This window comes from Balaenoptera physalus (assembly GCF_965194825.1).
Source record: "Balaenoptera physalus genome assembly, chromosome: 8".
NCBI lineage: Eukaryota > Metazoa > Chordata > Mammalia > Artiodactyla > Balaenopteridae > Balaenoptera > Balaenoptera physalus.
The window spans coordinates 43,603,825-43,627,109 of NC_138887.1; the positions used below are offsets into that span (position 1 = coordinate 43,603,825).

Genomic DNA, 23,285 nt, shown 5'->3' on the forward strand with positions numbered 1-23,285 from the left:
GTGTACATTATATCCTTAGTACATATTTATCTCATAACTGGAAGTATGTATCTTTGACAACCTTCATCCAATTCTCCCACCCCTCACCTCCAGTAACCACAAATTTGGTTATATACACTTTTAATAAAAATTTCAAGCATACACTATTGAGAGAATAGTATAATGAGTCCTCCTGTACAAACCATTTAGCTTCCATAATTATCAATAATTTTATAAATTTATATTCACCTTTTAAAACTCCACATTATTTTTATTATTCCTGATATTCTGAGCTTGTTATTTCTAATGAAAAATTTAATAAGACACTAATTTGCTTGTAAGAAAGATTTGGTGTAGTGGCTAGAAATAACTTAGGGAAAAAAAGCATGTTGGAGGTTCTGATCCAAGAGTTTCTATGGTATTTAAGCAATTTGTTTAAAAATTATGAAATCTTGCGGTTGGGTTAATAAAATTTGATTAAAATGAAACTAATAACAATTACCTGTGTCATACATTAAAAGGAACAAAAATTATCATATCAAGCACACATTATAAATATTCCACAATTATTATATAGAGTAAAAGGCAAAGATGAAACTCAAATTATCAATTTGCAACCAGTGATTTTGCAATAAGGTCTATATAGCATTAAAGCAAGTGTCTGATAAACTTGGGGAAAAATAACTATTTTGTGGGATTTTCCAATGCTGTACTAATCACACATTTATCAAATATGCTCTTTGTGCTGAAAAACTGTGGTTCAATATAACAATATCTTTAAGTTAAACATAGGTCACAAGAGAGTGTAAGTATATACCTGATATTTCTGGAATTCTCTCAAATAGCTTTGGTCAATCTAATAAAAAAGTATTTCTGAAAACATTCTTGGACTTATATATGACTTCTCATTTAAAAATAACATACTTTTTTCTATGATTAATTTTATCAAATATTACTCTTGCTTATGGAATTCTTTTTTTTTTTTTTTAAGTCTGTTGGATATCACTATAAGTGAATTCATGGCCAGGTAACTTTAACTTTGTTAAAGAAATCTGATGCTTTGTTAATCTTGAACCCACAGTGTAGAGCACATTACTAACCTCCTAAAATAAATGAATAAAATACAGCCTGCACCAGAGATCAATTTCTGGAAATCCGATTAATATCTCCTTACTTAAATCTTTGATTTTTCAGAAAGCATGACTGGAAAAGCTCAAGCACCAATATTAATACTATATCCCAATTCCTGATTTGGGCATATGCAATGTCTCTTTAGAATATGTCAATGATTAAAGTTAAGTATGGTAGACTGTTTCCTCTTCTAAATAGGATCTGCTGTAGCAATTACTATGATGCATATGAAAAAAAAAGAAATGATCATTTTAAAGATCCTTTAAATGACTATATAATTTTAAAGTACTTGACAGAATTTGATACATATTACCCTGGATGCTAAAAGATTCCAAGTTCTCTTCCACAAGCTAGATCTAATGCATAGCATTAACTGAAATTACAAATTTATTTGAAATATTCACTTTTAGCATATTTATTACACTTTATTAATGCAGGATATTATAGCTTTGGTCTAAAATTTTATCTCCATTATGTGTAACACTTGTCTTGTTTGGTACGCATGGTTGACTTCTGACGGGACCTGATAAGCATAGTTGAGATTACAGATTTACGTGAAATTACCTAAACCTCACCTAAAGACTGAAAAATCTTGAGACCTTGTTGAACAGCCAAAGGTAGCAGTGGACCTGGGGGAGTAACAGGAGAACTATCCTTGTATGGCACCCTACTTCCTCTATGAGTTCTTTTTGGAACCAACATTGTTTATTCATTGTTCGTTAACATCAATTACTCGTTCCTTTATGTATTCATTTGTTCAAATGTATTAAGTATTGACCATGTATCAGGAATTATGTGCTGTAACTGCTCCAAATCTTCTCTTCCACTGCAGTAGACAGGTAGTATGTAAATGAGCCAATGTGGGTCAACCAGGGTTTTGCTGATAGGTGGGGTTTTTTTAATGTAATAATGTTATTGATTTTAAGGTTCAATTTAAATGTCTCTCTGAGTAGTCTCTAATCTCTTTACCTGTCCCAATGAACAAGACATCATATTGGCCATCCTCGGCTTCCACTCGATCCACTGCTATTTGCTTCAGGTTATACTTTCCATCTGTTTTCACCAGTATTGGTTTTTTATGGGCAGGTTTTATGGGCTGGTACATAAGTGGATGGCTTCTTGCAAATCTGATGGCATCATCAGGGTAGTCTTTGGTGGTTCCGTACCTCCCTCCATTCACTTTGCTGGCACACTGAAATACAAACGGATGAATTTTTTTCCCCTGAAATCTAAAGAGCAAATTTATACTCAATTATGAAAAAAATTACAAAAACTGGGTATGTTCAGTTAATCAACTGTGCATTTAGCAATATTTAGTAACCATATATTCTTCATTACAGAAATAAAATCTGCATTAAAAATTGCATAGAGAGACTGAATTATTTCAAACATGCAGCAGTAGAAATAGACAGATAGTAGTGAAATCCTGAAAAAGTAAAGTATATGTAATATTGGTATAGTCTAGAGGTAATACAAACGTATAACATTATAAATATTCTAATTATTTTTCCTGCTTCTAAAATTTATTTTTCATATTTGTAAATTAAATTTTAATTTGCTATGAACAACATATTGTTTATAGCAAAACAAAGAGACTCTTTATTGTGCTAAATCTTCCCCCCAAATTAAGAATCACAACTGTACAATAGCTTTCCCATTATTGATACTATGATTGGTGATGGTTCCAATTGGCTCACTGACTACAGAATTTTAGTGCTGTAACACTGAAACCTATTCAAATTCCATCATTGTTAAATAAGGAAAAAACCCTCTCTGTTCTACTGTAATCTGTATGAATTTATATTATTTTTGTATGAATTAGACACAATAAATTGAGAAAACCAGAAATATTTGCCATAATGTGTCTCAATTCTTAAATCACTGACTCTAAAAATAAATGTTCAACAGTACCTAAGTTACTTCTTGGAATACCTTTAACTGCGTTGATTCATGCTTGTTATTAAGCGCTCCCTCATTTCACATATTTTCCTCCAGAACCAGCAGCAATTGCAATGATGACCTTGATAAAAATTTTCCACTTCAGAGTATAAATACAGTAGTTTAGTAATCAGATTCTGCAAAGAGGGCATTTTTAATGGTTTGTTTTAAAAATTTGGGCCATATTTCTCAATTTGGCATGAATTTTTCACTTGAGTGTACTTTCATGATATATAATTGGAAACATTGTGGACCAGCCTGGAAGCAGTTCAGTAACCAGTCACTTCCTCCAAATCTCCTTTAATACCATGTGGTTTCAAGAAGCATTTCCAGCAAAGCCACAGGAGTGGGTTTTCTCCATTTAAATTGTAATTTCAATCAATAGAGTGAAATAAAATATACTTTATGTCTTACTGTAAGTAATAATTCTAAGCTAGTGAGAGAGAGTGATTGTAATGGTAAAGCCTTACACTTGTTAATGTAGGTAAGCTTTGTTTCCACTTTGAATTTTGGCTCTGCAAAAATGGTTTCTACCCGACTTGCAAGCACTTGTGGAATCAGCCTAGTGTTGGGTTTTCACCAGCTGCTCATAATAGTGTAGACTGTGACTTGCATGACAAGTTCAGTATTTGTTCTCCATGGACAGCAGATACAATTGATGCTACACTTTCCCAACCTAGTTGTGTACGGGACATATGATACAAAATCATCCTCATCATAATCATCATCATGTGTGCAATTAAAAGCACAAAGTTTGAATGGCTAGTTAGGGAGAATCTTAGTAGTATCAGTTAAGAGGCAAATGGTGGAACTTCTTATTCTCTAGCAACACAGCTGTATTGTCACTTTTCTTCCAGAAGGCTAGCAAGGATGGCAAATGGGGTGCTCAGAATTCTGAAGAGCCAGAGAAAAAGCTTCCTCTTGACATGTTAAAGTGAGAAGTAGGGAGAAAGTTTGGCCTAGGGAACTGAGAGCCTGACTCAAATATTATAATATAAAAATTTGGTAACATTCTCTTGCTTGGAAATCACATGTGGCACTAATTCTTCTGAAGAGGCTGAGAGGAATATGATGCTCATTTCACTGGATATTTCTGTATTCACCAGTACCCTTAAAAATAAAACTTTAGTGAGACCTACATAGATAGCTAAAATATCAACAATAATATATAGCCTATAATGCTAGATTATATTCTTTTCATTAAATAACAAGCATACATCTTGATGTAAGAAGTAATATTTCTTTACCTTGCAAGTAATCAAGCATATTTTTAGGTGTTGAATTTAACTATTTCATGCTAATTTAGTAAAGCATCTGAAACAATGAACAGAATATTACTAAAAGAGTCTTTAAAAAATAAGAATACTTTGTTAAATGCCTAAACTTACAGAACCAGGTCTTGGATAAGGGACTTTTCCTTCATAGAGTGACCAGTGGTATTCAGGTCCTTCCTTATGTGCATATGGTCCATTAAAGGCTGCCCGGATACTGGACATGTGATAGACACATATAGCATGCCCTCTAAATATATTACTAAAAAAAAAAAGATAAGTTACTATTCTGGAACAGACTAGGAGGTCACAGAGCCAAGCCCCGCAGACAACATAGATAAGGATGAAGTCTTTTGGATAAAAGACTTGCAATCTCTTAAGCATAGGAAATTCTAGAGATATTAACTATTGCAATATTTCAAGTATGGAAACTCCAAAATTTACCATTTTTTGCCTATTTATTATAATAAATTGAAAATGACATTGTTAGAATCACAAAAGCAGTTGTGTCACTTCATTTTTTCCAGTTAAATCTTATTTTTTTTATTGAAGTATAGTTGATTTACAATGCTGTGTTAGTTTCAGGTATACAGCACAGTGATTCAGTTTTATATGTATATATATATATATATATATATATATATACACACACACATAATTACACATACACACACACACACATATACACATATATATACACATATATATACACACACATATTCTTTTGTGTTTTTATATTTTTTATTAAGGAAGATTTGGCCTTAATATTTTAAAGATTCATTCCCAAGTTGAGGAAGGCTTTATCTCCTTGTACGTTGTCCTCTCTTCCAAGTAGACGGTGTTTTCCTATTCTCCATGCTGTTAATATTGCTATAAATTTTATTCAAATTTTATTACTTCTCTTAGTGTATATGATCTGAAGAACAATTTAAAGTCTGAAGAAAATTTGGGGCTTTGTTTCATTCTTTAGCTTGGGGTCACGGAAACATTAATAAGCTTGCTGTATATTCCTTCCTTCAGGTCACTGAAAACAGTGCTACAGTGGAAAGGTTTACTGGGCTGCACCAGATTAATTTTGAGAAAAAGACTTACATTCTACAAAACTCAGATTCTTTACCTGCAGAACTACTAGCAACTGAAATTATTTTTTTGATAAAAATTTCTACTTGTTGCAGATAAAGACAGTAGTTGACTAACTACAGCAAGCTTTATTGGGGGCATAAGATTCTGCAAAAGGACATTTTAGAATGATTTGTTTTAAAGATCTGGCTGCATTTCTTAATTTGGCATAATATGAATGAATTCTAGCACTTCCATAGCCTCCTTATTGTGAGAATTAAAATAATTAGTTTGTGAAAGTGCTTTGCAAAATGCAAAGTTTTCTGTAAGTGTAACATTTCCTACATTCTGAGACACCTGTAGAACAGCAGTTATGTTACTGTCTGAGAACAGCAATTCACACATTTTATAACACACCTTGAAGCAATTGGAAATGCCTGCAACAGTGAGAAAACCAGAGATAGTCTTCCAACTAACGTGGCAGTAAACCTTTGATCACCATGCTACGATATCAACCTTTACGTCAGGTAACAGCTGGCAAGCCTTTTTCTCACAATTACGTATAAATTGAACAGTCAAAATTGAAATTATGGAAGAAAATAATTTGTCTTTGAAATCTCAGACAGATCCATTATGCTATCATTTATGAAAGCAGCTTATAAACTGATCATTATAACCCATAAAAAAATCTATACTGATTATCCTATAGCTTATATTTATCATATAAAGCCATGGATTTATCATGCAGTGTACAAATTCTTCACTGGCATAAGGCAGAAGATGAAGTGTAAAAAGAGGTTAGGGATATTCCAGGGACTGTGATAGCTACCAATGTACATTAACATCTCCTCGCATCACGGAATGACTGATAGCAAAATTGTTTCCATGTTTCTGTGCTGAAGAAAAGGTCTCCTTACAATAGCAGGATACTTATTGAAAGAGCTTTATTATTTTTTTTTTCAAAGTGAGCGTAATAAACTACCTGCTGAAAAAGTAAACAAAAACTATGTGGAGAGATCCCAAACAAACAAGGTATACATGGCTATAGAACAGTTTAAGGCCAATGCAATGCAAACGAGGAACTGAGTAATATCGTTCTTTTCCTGTCAAGAGAATTGAAGTATGTTCTTTATTTCTCATTCCAGCCATATCATCTCCACTCTGCTTATTTGGAAAGACACTCAGGAAATTATATATATAAACTTTCAACCAAAACTGATTCTAATATTTTTTTCATTCACGTATCAACACACATGAAATATTTGATTCATTTTTCCAGCACTCTTCAATGGATACAAAATACAAAAGCATAAAAGAGAAAAATACTAGATCATAAGCCCTAAACATGAGCACCTTTTTAAAATTTAAAACTCAGAGGGTAAATCATAAATGTGTGTTCTCTAAGAATCTACATAGGAGCAAGACAACCAGAGTAAAAGAGTGAGCCAAGCACTCTGTGATTAAGGAATCAAGGAGTGTTTCATGAAGATGGCAATTGACAAGTATTGGAAAAACTGATATAAATCAGCGTTAGAAGGGAAAGTAGATAAATAAAATCACAGTCACAGGGAAAGCAGACACTGGGATTCTGACAAGGTATTATCTTGTCAAAAGCAGAGTCGGTGGGAACTTAGACGAAAAACTTTCAATCCTGAATGGGGAATAGTTGATAGAGAGCCTTGAAAGCCTGACTTGGACAATTGTATATGATGATTGAAAGAATTATCCTAGACTCTATAGCATAGAACTAGTACCTTAAAAACTGTATGAGGAAAAAAAAATCATTCTGTTGTAGATCAGAGAGGGAAGAACTTAGGACACTGAGCATAGGAGGATGCTGGTACTTCAAACAAAAACAAATAAGGATCTGGATTGAGATTGTGGCTTTAAACATCAAAGTACAACTGCAAACACAGGAGAACGAAGAGAAACTGGTGACTTATAAAGTATAGAAAGTGAGAATAACACATTGGTCAATAGTATTTTCAATTGCATATACGGTGAAGGGGTTTGGCTTCCTTTGTTTCATGATGTTTTGACTGACCATATAAATTTCTCACCTGGTAGTGTTGAAGAGTCCAAATATCACTGGGTTCTTATGATCTCTGGTATGCAGCAAAAAAACATCCTCTGAAACATTAAAGACCATTATGTTACTTAATATGTTTAGCCCTCGTTGCATGTGAAGAAAATACATTGACATAAAATAGTTTAGAACCCATGACAGATTTTAAGATATAAATTTCCATATACAGTCATATGACAATGACCAAATCACAACATAGTGAGACTGATGACTGTTCAAGATGACTTTGAGCTGGGCCTCAAGGAGGGAACTAGAGGCGCCGACTCTAAACTAACAAGAGAGGGTCTTTCTGTTCCCGCAACTCCCTTGTCCCATTCGTGGACCTGGCCAAGATGAAAAGAATAGAAACTCGCTCTAAGTTAGATAGAAGTCAATTACTGCAAAAAGCAAATTTTCCATATGTGCTAGAAACAATGAGGGTTATACAAAGAAGCATATATATCGAAGAGGAAAATTTAACTCTCCCAATAATATTTACCTAATTCATCAAAATATGTATCAATTCCATTCATTCCTGGTACTGAGCAAACCAGTCTAGCTTTCAGGAAAGTGCTCCACTTGTTCACTAGTATTCTCTGTCCTCCTACATCGTTCTGTAAAAAACAGAAAGCAGGTAAATGGGTACCCAGAGAACTCTTACCAACAACAGATTTTGTATTATTAAACCTGCAGATGGCAAGAGTTATACTTCTTTTATTTAATATGAAAATTTGAGCATAATCTTCAAATAATATTAAAGATGCAATTCCCCATAAACTTTTTCTTTAGGTTTGCACATTCTGCCTTGTCAGTGTACTTTCACCCTGGCCCATTAAATACAGTTTCCAGGCATTAAACAATGTTAGTAGAGAGTAGAGTACACTTTCCTAAATAAAGCAGTAAGTTTTATGATACAGTAATGTTTATTATTATTTTATTGATAAATAATCCGCTTATCTCAGAAGTACAGAAGCATCCACTTCTTTTTCTTATTTAGGGAAAAAGCCTTGAAATACAAACACACAAGCACACATACACATAACAGGCATATATATTTGCACACACACACAAAATTCGTATGTGTGTATATGCGAATATATATACACATACGTATATACTGAACATACATATAAACATCTTCTTAAATTTATTCAAGTACCTTCTTAAATATCAAAATAACTTCACATTTATAATACTATTAGCATTCTCTCAATATATATGGCCACTTCAGTTGGTGATGAATGTTCACAAAACAACCTATCTGACTATGCCCAACAAACTATATATGTTTTTCCTACAGAATCAACCATCTGAATTGTTGAAACATGCTTATGTAAATTATTTAGAATGTGGATTAAAGAAACTAGCAAGATTTTGGTGAAATTAACTTTTAAAAATGGAGCTCAAACTTCTGTGTAGGAAGAAGTATAGCCTAATTATAGGCCATTTCTTAGTAGGGCTTTGAAAATGGAGAAAATCACACAAAATGCAAAGCTCTTTTCAGATTAAACTTTCAGTAGATATGAAGTCTGAAGACTAGATAGTAAATACCAATTTTAGGGAGCCTAACAGAATAGAAGAAAATACTTTACAGTAGAAACCTACTATAAAATGAACAAAGGTCTGACCATTAATTGTGAGTTAGGCAAGCTTAGTGAGAGAGGAAGGCGGTCCTCACCACGCAGAGTCGCCCCACTCTGGTGTAAATTGCCTGGGCATTGTTTTCTGCCTCCAGGGCCTTCTCCGTAAAAAAGAAATACACTTTGTTGTCATCTCGGTCTTCATTGTCAGGGATCATGTACGAACCTACAAATTTTGGTTCTAGAGAAGTAAAAAACAGAAGAAAATGAAATAACTATTACAACAAAATAAGTTAATATATTTACCTTGAAATTTTGTACTAAACATTACAATCATGTAGCTATCTCCATATTCTGTGCAAATCAACAATTTTTAAGAAATGTTAGGGTATTTAAAATTTAACTGAGTTGGAGGGAAATAAATCAATTTCAAATAGCATACATTATAGACCTGAAATGAATTCAAAGAAGAACAGATTAGGAGCAGCATGATTATAATCTTCATAAATTTCCTCCCATATATGTATGGGAGGCATATATTAAAGTCAATATAATATATGTAAAATATTTTAGCAAAGAAGTCTATCATTATTTTTTAATTCATAAATTATCTACCAGTCCAGCTCATGGAAGACCAGTTTAAGTTTTTGTATTTGTAATCAAAGGGATCTGAGGGAATGACCTTTGACTGATACGGAATGTCAAATATTTTAATGATAAAATGCTGCCAATAATGATTATGCACTCTAAAGCTTAATAAAAAGGCTGAAAATAATGAAACCACTCACTATAAAATGACTTTAGTCCCTAGATATACCAATGTGCCAAAATATAAACATGATTCCTTACAAAGGATTCTATGTAAATGAATGCCTAGTGATTCTCCTAGAATTTCATTTGTCTCTCAAGTACAATGTGATCCTATTAAAACAAGCAAAGCAAAGCAATCAATTCATGCAAAATTATACCAACTGACAAGAGAAAACAAAGCAACTATTGGATGAAAGGGGTTTTCACTTTTCATATATTTGTCTTGTTCATTTAAGTCCTGATTTCTAACTATTGCTATGAGGGTAATCTGGTTGTATAATAAAGCTGATCCACTCTGCTATAAAATGATATACATATATCATATATACTATTTTAATTCGGGAAGATTGCTAAGGAAAAAAACCCTGAGATTTGTGAAAACTATAAATTACATTTGTATTGTTATCATTATCAAAATGGCAAGTTTCCCGTGAGCTCTGGACTTGCTTTCAGTTCTGATTTACATACGCTTTTCTCCTCAATGCTACCTTTCAACAGGCGCTCGTCATCGTGCTCAGTGCGGATATGAGCCAGTCGCCCCAGGCTCCTGAAAATGGCAGCGTCTCTGCCCCAGTAGTCACTGTAGAGTCCAGCAAACAATTCACTACCTGCATGAAAACATCAGATAAGATAAGTCAGTATTCGTTTCTGGGTCTGATGACAATGTATAAAACCACAATTACAATAAACATATCCAGGTTTCCCGTGTATACGGTCTAGTGAAACGGATACTACTGCTAAGAGCATAGATGGTACAGGCAGACGGCCAGGGTTTGAATTGTGACTCTGCCACTTACTAGATGTGTGAACTTGGGCAAATTGCTTAACCTCTCTGCGCCTCAGTTTCCACGTTTACGAATAGGGGAATAGCACTCAGAAGTGTTGCTAAGAGTAAAGCATTTAGAAGAGTAGCTGGCATATACTAAGGCCTACATGAGTATTTGATAAATAACCTGGCTTTATGGTATTTTAATAAACTTCTTTTAACCTTCATATCATCAGGGTATTAGTATTAGTATTGGTATTAGTATTAGTACTGGTATTATATGTGAGTCAGCTAACTCACATTCTTCTTGTAGTAAGAAATTGCTTCCATCAACATGATTTTAATGCAGGAACCACAAAGTCTGACAAAGCTGTATATAATCCAATTAGTTGTCATTTAATTTGTAAGTGTGTGGCTTATTTAGACAGAAATGACAGAAAGAGTTCATAATTTAATCAGGCAGTCAACAGAACGAATGAAGTTAGCTGCAACACGTGGTGAAGGTCACAGACTTAAATCAGACCAAGGAATACACAAGCGTATGCAGGATCTCAAGCCATGACAACATATTTTTGGGGCCAGCCAGAAAGAAAGACATTAAAATTGCTCACAAGAAGAGAAAAAATAATTAACAAAAAGAAAAATAACATAATGATATAACTAGACCCCCAGAAAGACCAAAACCTCTCAAGCACAGGAACTTGGGGTCCTCTTTCGTCGAACTGACAACAAAAGGTAACTGGTGTGCTCCTCAGTGAGGCCAGAAGGATTGTCCTGGGCATATGAGGCTCAAATCCTGTCCTGGGCTAAAATCTCTGGCCAAGAAGCAGATGATAGCAACAGATCACTGGATATAGCAACCTCAATTTAGGGTGACAAAATTATTTTCTTAATCAGTGTCATGTAACTGTGGTCCGGTTTTAAAATATAGACGAGTATACTAAAAGTATACTCAAAGTATTAATGCCTTTCTGTTAAATCTGGAATGTGTACATATGTGTCCAAGTGGTATTTAAAGCGCTTTTTTTAAGAGAATTCAAATTAATTGGATTTCCAATATAATAAATTTAATTGTATACTCAATTTTAGAATTAGAATTATTAAAGTTACAGTATAAAAATTTGACCAAGTATCTAAACAGAATTAAACAAAACTTAAATGTCGTATTTATAAATTTTATTGATTAGATTTAAAAATTGTTTCAACTTTAAGGTAAGATCTTTAAAACTTTAAAAAACTTGAACAGATTAAATATATTTGTATGGTTTAAAATTTGAGAAAGTAATCAACTGAGTTGTAAACAGGATCACTGTAAGAAGTTTATTTCCACCTTGAGATAACTAACAATTTTTCAAAAGTAAAGATAATTGCTTTTGATCTTTTAGATTTAGAAAAAGAAAAGTGAGATATACATTGAATTTAAAAACAAGAAAACAAAGTTTTGATAAATGTTACTATAATAAACTATTCTTCATTTACAAAAAGACAAGTAACCATAAATGGGTTTTTTCGTTCACAAAACCCACTATGGATACTTAAAAACTATACAAGATACAAATAAATAAAATCCAGGTCTTTTGCAAAGGAATTAACTTTTAAACTATATATATTATATAAGTGAGAAAGAGAGAGACAGACAGACAGGAGAGACAGAGGCAAATGTGGTAGAATATTAACAGTTGGTGGGCCAACGTAAATGCTATAAATTTTTACTCCTCTTTCAATTTTTCTTTGTATTTGAAAATTTTCAAGACAACAAATTTAAAAAGGAGCTGTATTTGTTGAGTTCATCCTGTATATTCAATGCATGCTGAATGAGAAATATGATAAGGAAAATAACAAAAACCAAAAAATAAAGATGCTTTATATCTGGACTTAAGAAAATAAAATTTGGTAGAGAAGAGTTATATCAGAACTCTTATTTAAGCATATTCTTTGAAACTAGAAGGGGGGAAGAACAACATAATTTGTATCAAATTCAATCAGCGCTGTCTTCACCAGAAGTTTTATATCCATGTGGAAAAAGAGTATTTTGGGATAAAATGTATTCAGTGGTTAGGGATATGAACCATATGTGGGGTTCAATCCGTACTACTTGAACATAGATAAAAGAGAGTCATGTTGAATTCATTAAAAGGCCTTGGAGATCATCAACTCTATGGCAGAAATGAACGAGTTCACGCACAAAAGAGTTAGTTGACTATTGAACCACCAGAGCAAGGGTTGTTCTGAAATTTAAAAAAACTATTGTACTTGGTTATAGTTTCCATAAAAATATAAAGGCCATCTTACATGGATGGACCTCGAGATTTTCATGCTAATTGAAGTAAGTCAGACACAGAAAGACAAATATCATGTGTTATCACTTACATGTGGAATCTAAAAAAAAAATGATACAAATGAACTTATTCACAAAACAGAAATAGACTCACAGACATAGAAAACAAACTTATGGTTACCAAAGGAGAAAGGGAGGGGTAGAATAAATTGGGAATCTGGGATTAAGAGATACATAATACTATACATAAAATGGATAAACAACAGGATCTACTGTATAGCACAGGGAACTATTATTAATATCTTGTAATAACCTATAATGGAAAAGAATCTGAAAAAGAATATATATATGTAAATCAACTATACTTCAATAAAATACAGTAAAAAATAAAAAGGCCATTTTGTAAAACTGTCCTAAACAGAACTTATTTTTCTAATATGGACTGGACTGAATGTTTAATTCATAATGGGTACAAAAAAAAGATTTCTTTAAAATCATGACAGTTTTATATTTCTTAAGTTTTTAATATTTAATGTAATTCAATTTCCTAAAATATTTACAGAACTTTTATATATGAAAATATTACTTTGGAAAAATAATCTTTATTTTAGTTCACATCAATTTTCTTGCACTTATCCCAATTTGAACACTGTTTCCAAGTTCTACTTGTAATCAATTCTACAAATTTAACAAAAAAGTTCCCCTTGCAGCCACTAGATGGAGCCATATGATACCAAATAATATACATCCAGGGCAGGTTATCTGCAAAAAGGAAAAGATGATATAGTACCAATTTTACCCAGTTTCCCTTTTTGTATCCAGATAAAAGAAAATGGTTTGTGAACAATTCAAATAATACAATATGAACTGTATGACTTAAACTTTGAAGAAGCTACTAGACAGGTGCTAAAAACTATATGCTATGTAAACTGAACCAAACGTGTTTGTGTTGGAAACATTAGATCTTCCTCAGAAGGGAAAGATTCTCCTTTCATATTTTATTATCAGTGTGAAGAACAAAATAAATTTATAGTAATAGATAATAATGATGTTTGGTAAAATCCTTTCCTAAGAAAAAATAAACACTTTAATGAAAAATAATAAATGAGAATAAAGCTTTAGGCACAAAGTTAACTAATAGTAATTAAATGAGCAAAAATAATCAACATTATTATAATTGATACTATTTATGGCAAATACATAGTTTCTAGTTGAAAACTTTAAAATTATAGCTATTTGGTATAGAGACAATTTGTGAATCAATATTTTGGTATTGTATAGAGCAAAAAATAATATCTGGATAATTCATATTTTCACAGATTAAAAAAAATTTCATACAAATAGTAAAATATGTTTTAGATTTTCAATGATAAGAACAGAACTACTCAAATTTTTAGTTTTCTATGTCTATGCAGATATGATATTTAATAAATGTATTAGCTTGGTCATAAAGTTTACTGGTACCTATTTTGATATTCTGAATATAAATAACCAATTTGACTTGTATGCCATATATTATGTTTCATTGTTATAGCACTGGTTTCTGATGGTAGCTGATGTTATGTTAATGTTAGTTGGTTATAATTAAAAAATAAAACACATCTGCAGGGTATTTTGACAGGTGAATGTAACTTATCACTGTCATGTTCAACAATAGTCTCTGTGTACAGATACAAGAAGGGTGGAAACAATTCTGCACTGGAAATCTGGCAAACTAAGCCCGCAGCCCCAAACCTACTGTTTGGGGCAAAACTGTTTGGAATCTCACTGCCTCGGTTATTTGGAGAATCAGAGAGGTGTACAAGTGATTTCCTGAGGTTGCCAAGCTTTTCTGTTCTCTCTGCTGCCCTTTTTTTTGGTTTGTATGTTCTTTCCCTGCAATTCTGCACCTCCCCCCACTTCCCACTTCACCTCCCATTTACCTGGCCACGGCCCACTTTCTCCATGAAGCCTTCCCTAACCAAACTTGTGTTAGTTTAGTAGCTCCTAGTACCACCATAGCCCCCATGCCTATCATATTTCTCATCCTACTATAGTTTGTCTCCTGTGTTTGACATTATTCCTCACTAGAATGCAGACTTCTTGATGTGTCTTATTATATTCTTTTGTCACCAATATCTTGTAGAGTGTCTGGAATACAGAAAATGCTCAATAAGCATTTGTTGAATCAAAGAATGGCATAATGAGTTAATTAACAAGTGAATAAATCTAAAACTTTTAGTGTTCATATTTTAAAAAACTATGAAATGCAATTAAAAAAAAACACCTCAGGATAAGATTCTGAGTTTTCGAAAATGCTTCAGGGAGAAAATATCAAAAGAAAGAAAACACTGTTGGCATTTATATGAATAACAGAGTTCTTTGAGCTTTTGTTCCTCAAAAAGCCTATATTTAATAATTTTAATCCAGGAACACAGGGACTCTATCTTCTAGTATTTGTCCCCAGTAGTTTCAGCCCCAGAAGACTGTGTCTACTCTCAACTAGTTTGTAGGAAAGAAAATAAAACAATCATTTGACCTTGGCAATACAAAAACAAACCCATTGTAAATAATCTAAGTTAAAATGCATAAGTAAAATACTTTTCTACACAACTCCTTTTTTTACAATACAAACTCCAGTTGAAGTTTTAGTGAAACATACTTCATTGCCTTAATATTTTATCAACCTTATCAAGAGCTTAGTTCATAGATGGTATTATTAATCGATTAGAGTTTTTACTCACCATGTTGTAAATACTGATTTTAATTGTTTAGTAGGAAAAATTCACAGTTTTTCATGCCCTTAAGTCTTGCTCAAGCATTTCTCCTATTTATGTTGCAAATGTCTACGAATCTGAATAATGTGAAACATATTCGTCTCATGGAAAAGACATGGCTAAAGATGGATTTAACTACCTCATTTTATAACTGAACTGCATCATTTTGTTAGAAAATCATTCTACTTTTGCACTATTTCACAGAGCGACTATGACATGCATAATTGCAAAGAGAAACAAAATGCACTTGGGAGGATGAGGATGGATAAGAATGGTCCATAGGTTCCAACCTCCTAGTTCACACTCACGGTCTGTGTAGGATGCTGAAAGAAATCAGGAAAAGCAGGTCCTTTTATTAGTTATGTAGTTGTTTGGACTTTCTGTTTGTTTTTGCTTTGGCAAATAGCTAGCATTAGCTATCAATGTCAAGAAGGTGGTTTCTCAAGACCAAAAGACAACCCTCAGAATGGGAGAAAATATTTGCAAATGAAGCAACTGACAAAGGATTAATCTCCAAAATTTACAAGCAGCTCATGCAGCTCAATAACAAAAAAACAAACAACCCAATCCAAAAATGGGCAGAAGACCTAAATAGACATTTCTCCAAAGAAGATATACAGACTGCCAAAAAACACATGAAAGAATGCTCAACATCATTAATCATTAGAGAAATGCAAATCAAAACTACAATGAGATATCATCTCACACCGGTCAGAATGGCCATCATCAAAAAATCTAGAAACAATAAATGCTGGAGAGGGTGTGGAGAAAAGGGAACCCTTTTGCACTGTTGGTGGGAATGTAAATTGATACAGCCACTATGGAGAACAGTATGGAGGTTCCTTAAAAAACTAAAAATAGAACTACCATATGACCCAGCAATCCCACTACTGGGCATATACCCTGAGAAAACCATAATTCAAAAAGAGTCATGTACCAAAATGTTCATTGCAGCTCTATTTACAATAGCCAGGACATGGAAGCAACCTAACTGTCCATCATCGGATGAATGGATAAAGAAGATGTGGCACATATATACAATGGAATATTACTCAGCCATAAAAAGAAATGAAATGGAGGTATTTGTAGTGAGGTGGATGGACCTAGAGTCGTCATACAGAGTGAAGTAAGTCAGAAAGAGAAAAACAAATACCGTATGCTAACACATATATATGGAATCTAATAAAAAAAAAAAGTCATGAAGAACCTGGGGTAAGACAGGAATAAAGACACAGACCTACTAGAGCATGGACTTGAGGATATGGGGAGGGGGAAGGGTAAGCTGTGACAAAGTAAGAGAGTGGCATGGACATATATACACTACCAAACGTAAAATAGATAGCTAGTGGGAAGCAGCCGCATAGCACAAGGAGATCAGCTCGGTGGTCTGTGACCACCTAGAGGGGTGGGATAGGGAGGGTGGGAGGGAGGGAGATGCAAGAGGGAAGAGATATGGGAACATATGTATATGTATAACTGATTCACTTTGTTATAAAGCAGAAACTAACACACCATTGTAAAGCAATTATACGCCAATAAAGATGTTTAAAAAAAAAAAAGAAGGTGGTTTCTGACATATGAAGGAAAAAAGAAAACTGCGCTCTGAATCTGTTCATTTGCATTTGCTAGCATCCATGACAGTACTGTGAGTTTCCTTGGTGGCAAAACAGTGACATTGATACCAGCATGGTCAAATCAGATTTCTAAGGGGGAGAATGTCAATGGGGAATTGAAGAGGACATTTTTTTTCTTCTTTTTTTTGATTTTTTTGTTTGTTTGTTTGTTTTGAGGAAACCATAAGCAAGTATTCAAATAGCTCTTTAGCAACTAGCAGTTAATGGCCAGAAGCAACAGTCAGCATGTGGATACTTGGCATTCTGCCAAATGAGAAAGCACAGCATTCTTAACCTGGATAAGAAATTACAGATATTCTTTAGGCACAGGAATATGCAAAAGGAATAAGTTTCTACACAGTTGGGACGAATTCAAGAAATGAGCCAGCACATTCACTTATGTTTATAGAGGTTGTGATTGTAAAGACATACATTTTACCTTCATTTCGATGATTTCATTTATTTTTCTAATATTTATGAAGTCCTATTTTGTGCCAGAACTATTCATTTGTAATTCTGCCTTGAATATATAGTTAATAAAATAGAAACATTTTTTTGTGAAAAAAGTTTTAACGGTATTAAGAGTTTGAGATAATCACTTAAATTTTCCCTGCATGAATTCCGACTCCCTTTCATTCAATTGACATTGACCTTTAATTCACAGAATTTGTAATGAGGGGATATATTCACAAAGGTCTCATTATGATGAATAAAAGTGCAGGAACAAAATTTCAGCAGCTGTAAACTTTTGTAGTTTTATTTGCTGTAAAATGTAACATAAGACATGAAAAGCGCAGAAACAAAATTTTGGTGACCATGAAATACCTCATTCATGGTTATTTGTTGATATAAAATTCAGTAAGTCTTTAACTTGAAAGTATCCTAAAAATTCTAACAACAAAGCTAGCACTTTCAAAAGCAAAGTGTGAAAAGGTACCTGAGAAATCAGAGTGGTTTTCCCCCAAACACTAGTAACATGTACATTAGCATACCTTAGGTGCTTCAGGTATGGTATGTATTAAATTACACCTAGAACTGGTAATAAAAATCTGGGTCAGAATGAAATGCTTTAAAACAGTAGCAATAGATTGAGTCGGCAAAGTATCAAAGAAATCCCAAAGTTACTGAAGGTGTTATCAACGTAATAAAAAGAATACTGCAATATTATATCAAATGTAAACTGATGCAAAAAAGTCAGCTAATACTTTTCCTTCCTGACCAAAATGACATATGACATAAAGAAAATATTTCCTGAATTTTTATTTGGCCGGCCACCAAACCTAATAATTTTTAGTGGCAAGATAAGTCCTAAGTATCTTTCGTTGACTTGAAAGGCACAGACAAGTAATGCAGCAATTCATTTTACTATGTAATTCATTGTTTCAAAAAACTGTTTTTAAAACCAGATTATAATGTCTTGCCTTCTTCAACCAGTTATTTAAGACCATTTTAAATGTAATATTAGTAATCACCATAGAGGGAAAGTGTGGTTAAACATATAGAAATATTGCACCTGTGATATGAATTTATACACCACCAAGATAAATTCTGTTAATACAAAGTGACATTTAAAGAGCAAACCTAATTAATGTATGACTTCATTTTGATTGGTTTCTGAACATATAGAACATAGCTCAATAAAGAGGCTTGTTTTACTCCTTAAATCTTGTTTCACACAGAATCATTGCCAGTTACTAACACTTCCATTCTAAATTAGACTATAAATTTAATAAAAGTGTTCATTAACCTGTCTTTCACCTAACAAATAATATTTATTCCTTACTTAGTTTTTCAGTAAGCTTTTACTCCATGTGATCTTAAGCCAACTGAATTTAAGTTAAATAAAATGAAACTTGTATCTAAAGTTAAGATATTATAAGAAATTCTCAGATTTGTGAGCATGTTTTTTTCTTTGGGGGACTTGTTAGTTGTATGAGTATTGTTACAAAGTTGAGGGTTTTTTTTTTTAATGATGAAAGTGAATCTTAATGTGAACAGGTATTAAAAGTTAAGTGTGACCTATAATTAACAAAGAAGCAAAGAAGCAGAAATGGTCTAAAGATGGTCACCTTTTTGCTGGAGTCCTGTCCTAACCCATCAGCAGAGAACATGTGCGGTCATAAAATACCACATTAATGCATTCTTTTCCTGTCAGAGTAAGCTGCACCAAGCCTGCCAAATTCCAACTCAGGTAGCTCCATTTTTTCCAGTCCAAATTCCTGCTGCTTTTTCAATTGGGTGAATTATTTCTACTTCCTGTCTTTTAAAGAGTTGCTGGCTCACATAGGTTATCAGATTTCCATCCCAGTGGCCGCTGCATATCCACAGTGAGTGAATGATCTCTCAAAGGTACTTTGGGATGAAAGCTAGTGGATAAATGAGAAGAATTATATTTTTATTTCTTCTCTTTGGAGGGATTATTCTATAACTTTTGTGTTTAGCTTGGAGGGCTCTTATGATTTGATTTCTTTTCTGAATAAGCGAAACAGTCACCCAGATGGCAAGCACTTCATATTTTAGCATAGTGTAATTCGATTTGGAAGTTCAATGAAATTCACTTGGAAACGTCCCTCTAGTAATATTTCCCCTCTTAAAAAAATTCAGTTTCAAATTCCTGGTTTCATGCAAAAACAAGCTACAAGGAGGCTGAGTGGTGAGTGGCTAAAAAAAATTACTTTTAACCATTAAAATAAATGTTAAAAATAAATGGTGTTCTCTTCCAATCTTCTTAGGATTTTACTAGAGAAGTAGCGTTTACTGCGCAATTTTTGACTTTCAATACCTTTTATAATATTCTTGTGAATAACATCCCCAAATTTATTTTTGGTTTGTTTGTTTAGGAAGCTCAGTGAGTATTTCATTCAGTCGATATTTAAAGGAGGCCTTTTCTGTGCAATATATTGTATGGTAAAAGAAAGATGATAAGACAGTCTCTTTCTTCCAGACATATTCAAATCTTAAATCTATGAAGTTACAAAAATCACTAAAAACATTAGAAAAAAATTGTATGAGTCTATCAAATGCATGTATTTTAACTCATATGCTGCCAATCTACCACAAATTTCTAACATTTATGAATCTGGCATTCTCCAAAAGTGGCATTCTTAAGGTTTTGATTCCTACTAAGTCCAAACTGACTTAAGCAACTCAATTCCCATATTTAAAATCTCCCCTCCTCATATTGTGTTTACACACACCCATACACGAGTGAGTAGAGGAACTCAGGATATCACAGTATTTTCTTTAAAATCTTATATTCTTTAAAAATATCTCTTTATTCAAGCTCCTAAAGAACTAATCACTACGTGAAATTCTCATCTTAAAGCACTTTCAAATTATGAAGCTGAAGTAAATCAAACTTTCCCTACTGTTTAGAGCTAACGTAAGATTTTTGTTATACAAATAAATATACGTATATATAAAAGCTCTACTTATTTGGACCTGAGTACCATTACTGAGACGGGGGACTGTGGAGGGTGGGATGCAAGGCCCATCAGAATCAACTGTCTGGAATAAGTTCAGGGAACGTGTTATCTCTAGAATATACAGGAACATCTGCATCAACTCTAAATCCAGCATATGATATTCTGATTACTCATCAGTGGGGAGTTTTAAGTTTTACCCACTTATTTAGGACAGGAAATCTCTACCTGTTATTTTACATGTTTTCATTTTCTGTAAACAGGATGACCTAATATTAGCATATAACTCTAAGTGCTGCAAATGTAATAACAGAAGCTTGTACATCTGTACCATATACCTATCAGAACCTCTCAACACTGAGAAAACAGAATGATTCCTAACAGCACCCATGTGAGGTGTCAGGGATTGCTCTCTTCAACTTTATACTTGGCAACTCAACCAGCTGTCTGTACCATAGCAGTGCTGGAGTATTTGATAAGGGTGTGCCATTTTCAATCCCAAACTGTATTAAAGAAAAAGTATATTTCTGAGATTTAAGTGAGATTTTCATGTATCTCGTCTAATTTAATTGAAATCCAATTGAAATCCAGATCAGACATGGCCAGCTTATTCTATTATTCCAACGTGGACATAGTTTGAGCCAGTCAACCTCTACAGCTTACATTTTAAATTAACAGGAATTTAAATAAATGACTTTGAAGTTCCAAATTGAGATGACTTTCTGCTGAATTCTACTGAGACAGAGAAAGGCACCAAGAGAATATTAGAAGAGAATATTAGAAGTTCCCTTAAAGTCACAGAGTAATTAATACATAAAGAATTAACATATGTTAAAATAGTTTAGTTTCTCTAGCTACATTTTTATAAAGTATTTACATAATTGCATTTTGTGAACAATAAATGACATAATACAAAATATCTTCTATCAGGTATTAAGGGACAATTTGTGTTTTCTGGATGAGACGTCCATACTTCATAGCAGCTGCACTTATTTTAGAGTAAAATTGGCTCAGGTGAGCATGGCTTGAAATTTAATATCCATGCTCCCAGCACCAATAAATAGATATGACACAGCAATGTATATGAAGAAATACTAAAGAATCTACCTGAAGTTTCGAAATCAATATGACTACCACCTGATGTCTGCAGCCATGATAATTACCAATTAAAGTGGAGATGAATGAGGAGTTGGCATCAAAAGGACATCTGCCCCTTCCTCTCTCAGATCTGTGCGATTCCAGGTGAAAAAGGGGATCCTTTAAAGAAAACCAGAAAAGCCATTATGTATTTGCCAACTTTAATAAGAATTTAATTTCTCAGAAAAAAATACATTCAACCTTGATTATTTACAAAACAGGCATTGTAAATAGGGCACCAGTGAGAAACATCAAGTTATTTAGGAACAAACTGGATTTTATACATAAACACGTGGGTTTTCAGGCCCATGTGGGTTTTATCACTTCTCTCAAAAAGGATGCAGGTGCTGAAATGAAAGAACTCTGCAGTTTTTATCACTTGATTAGCCAGTATTAGTTATTCTGAGATGTGTCAGTTAAATATTCCAAATGAATGGAGACTTGCTGGAAAAAAAAAAAAAAAGGTTATTAAAGAGGAGACTCTGATAAACATGAAAATGGGCATTTATTCCACAAAGGTCATTATTGATTTTTTGAATAATCTCTAAAAGAAAATGATAAAATTTCTATCAATAATTTGGAATATTTATTTCCAATCATTTTTATTCTTCATCGCATATTCTTTGTATAGACACCTAATATTTAATAATTTAGAGAATGATTACTGCATAAATAATTACTGAGATATACATGTAGAAGTTGATGCCATATTATGAACAATATTTCAGTATGGTTTCATACAAATGAGATTTTGAAAATAAACATTTCCATGAAAAACTACTACTTTATTGGTTCCTATTGCGATCACATAACCACAGAACTTTTTCTGAATGTTCTCAGATTGCAAAATTCTCATTAATGGATATTTTTACAAGTAATCGCCATTAAGTGTGCTATAAATGGTTTCAGTTAAAAAAAAAGTAGTCTGGAAAAGTGACAATAAAAATCAATATACAAAATTTTGCCAGAAAAAAACCCCCACTTTGCAATAGAATATTGTCAATACTGCCCACTGTGGCATCTATAAGTAGTCCTGCCCATCTGTGAATAATGAACCTGTAAACAATCCAAAGTCCTGAGGAACCTCTGAGGGTTGCATGCACTTTTCTAGAACTTGATCTTGACTTTCCTAGACAGCCTATTTACTCCACATTATCTATGCCATCCTTTTCTTGCCATTCTTATCCAACACACATTCCTCTTTCTCTCTATGATATTCTAAAATCACCATTTTGATCCTGCCATTTCAAGACCTTTCTGATAAGTGCAGAGTTCACCTGACTCTTATAAAACTCCAGTCTTGTTCTTGGAACTGAACCATAGCCTAGAGAACAAATGTGGCCTCTGAATCCAGAGGTGTGGCTAAACCGGTATTTTAAGCCAGAAAAAAAAAAAGTTTATCTATTTATACACGTCACACGAATCAGTAAAGAGAAAGAATGCCAGTAAATAATTTGAAACATTTTTGTGTTCGCTTCCC

General features: G+C 33.2%; 1 protein-coding gene across 5 annotated transcripts in view; it reads right to left on the reverse strand.

Moving 5' to 3' along the window:
• SEMA3E (semaphorin 3E) overlaps positions 1-23,285 on the reverse strand; it is a 273,212-nt gene that overhangs the window by 38,291 nt on the left and 211,636 nt on the right. For all 5 annotated transcript variants that reach the window (XR_014266690.1, XR_014266691.1, XM_082472482.1 and 2 more), the window contains exons 5-11: positions 21,832-21,925; positions 10,322-10,441; positions 9,122-9,264; positions 7,943-8,057; positions 7,439-7,508; positions 4,437-4,581; positions 2,080-2,302 (exon numbers count right to left, since the gene is read on the reverse strand). Coding sequence is in view for 3 of the 5 variants with exons in the window: in XM_082472482.1 (XP_082328608.1) it covers positions 2,080-2,302; positions 4,437-4,581; positions 7,439-7,508; positions 7,943-8,057; positions 9,122-9,264; positions 10,322-10,441; positions 21,832-21,925 (910 nt within the window). In the remaining 2 variants the exon portion in view is untranslated. The remainder of the gene's footprint in view (positions 1-2,079; positions 2,303-4,436; positions 4,582-7,438; positions 7,509-7,942; positions 8,058-9,121; positions 9,265-10,321; positions 10,442-21,831; positions 21,926-23,285) is intronic.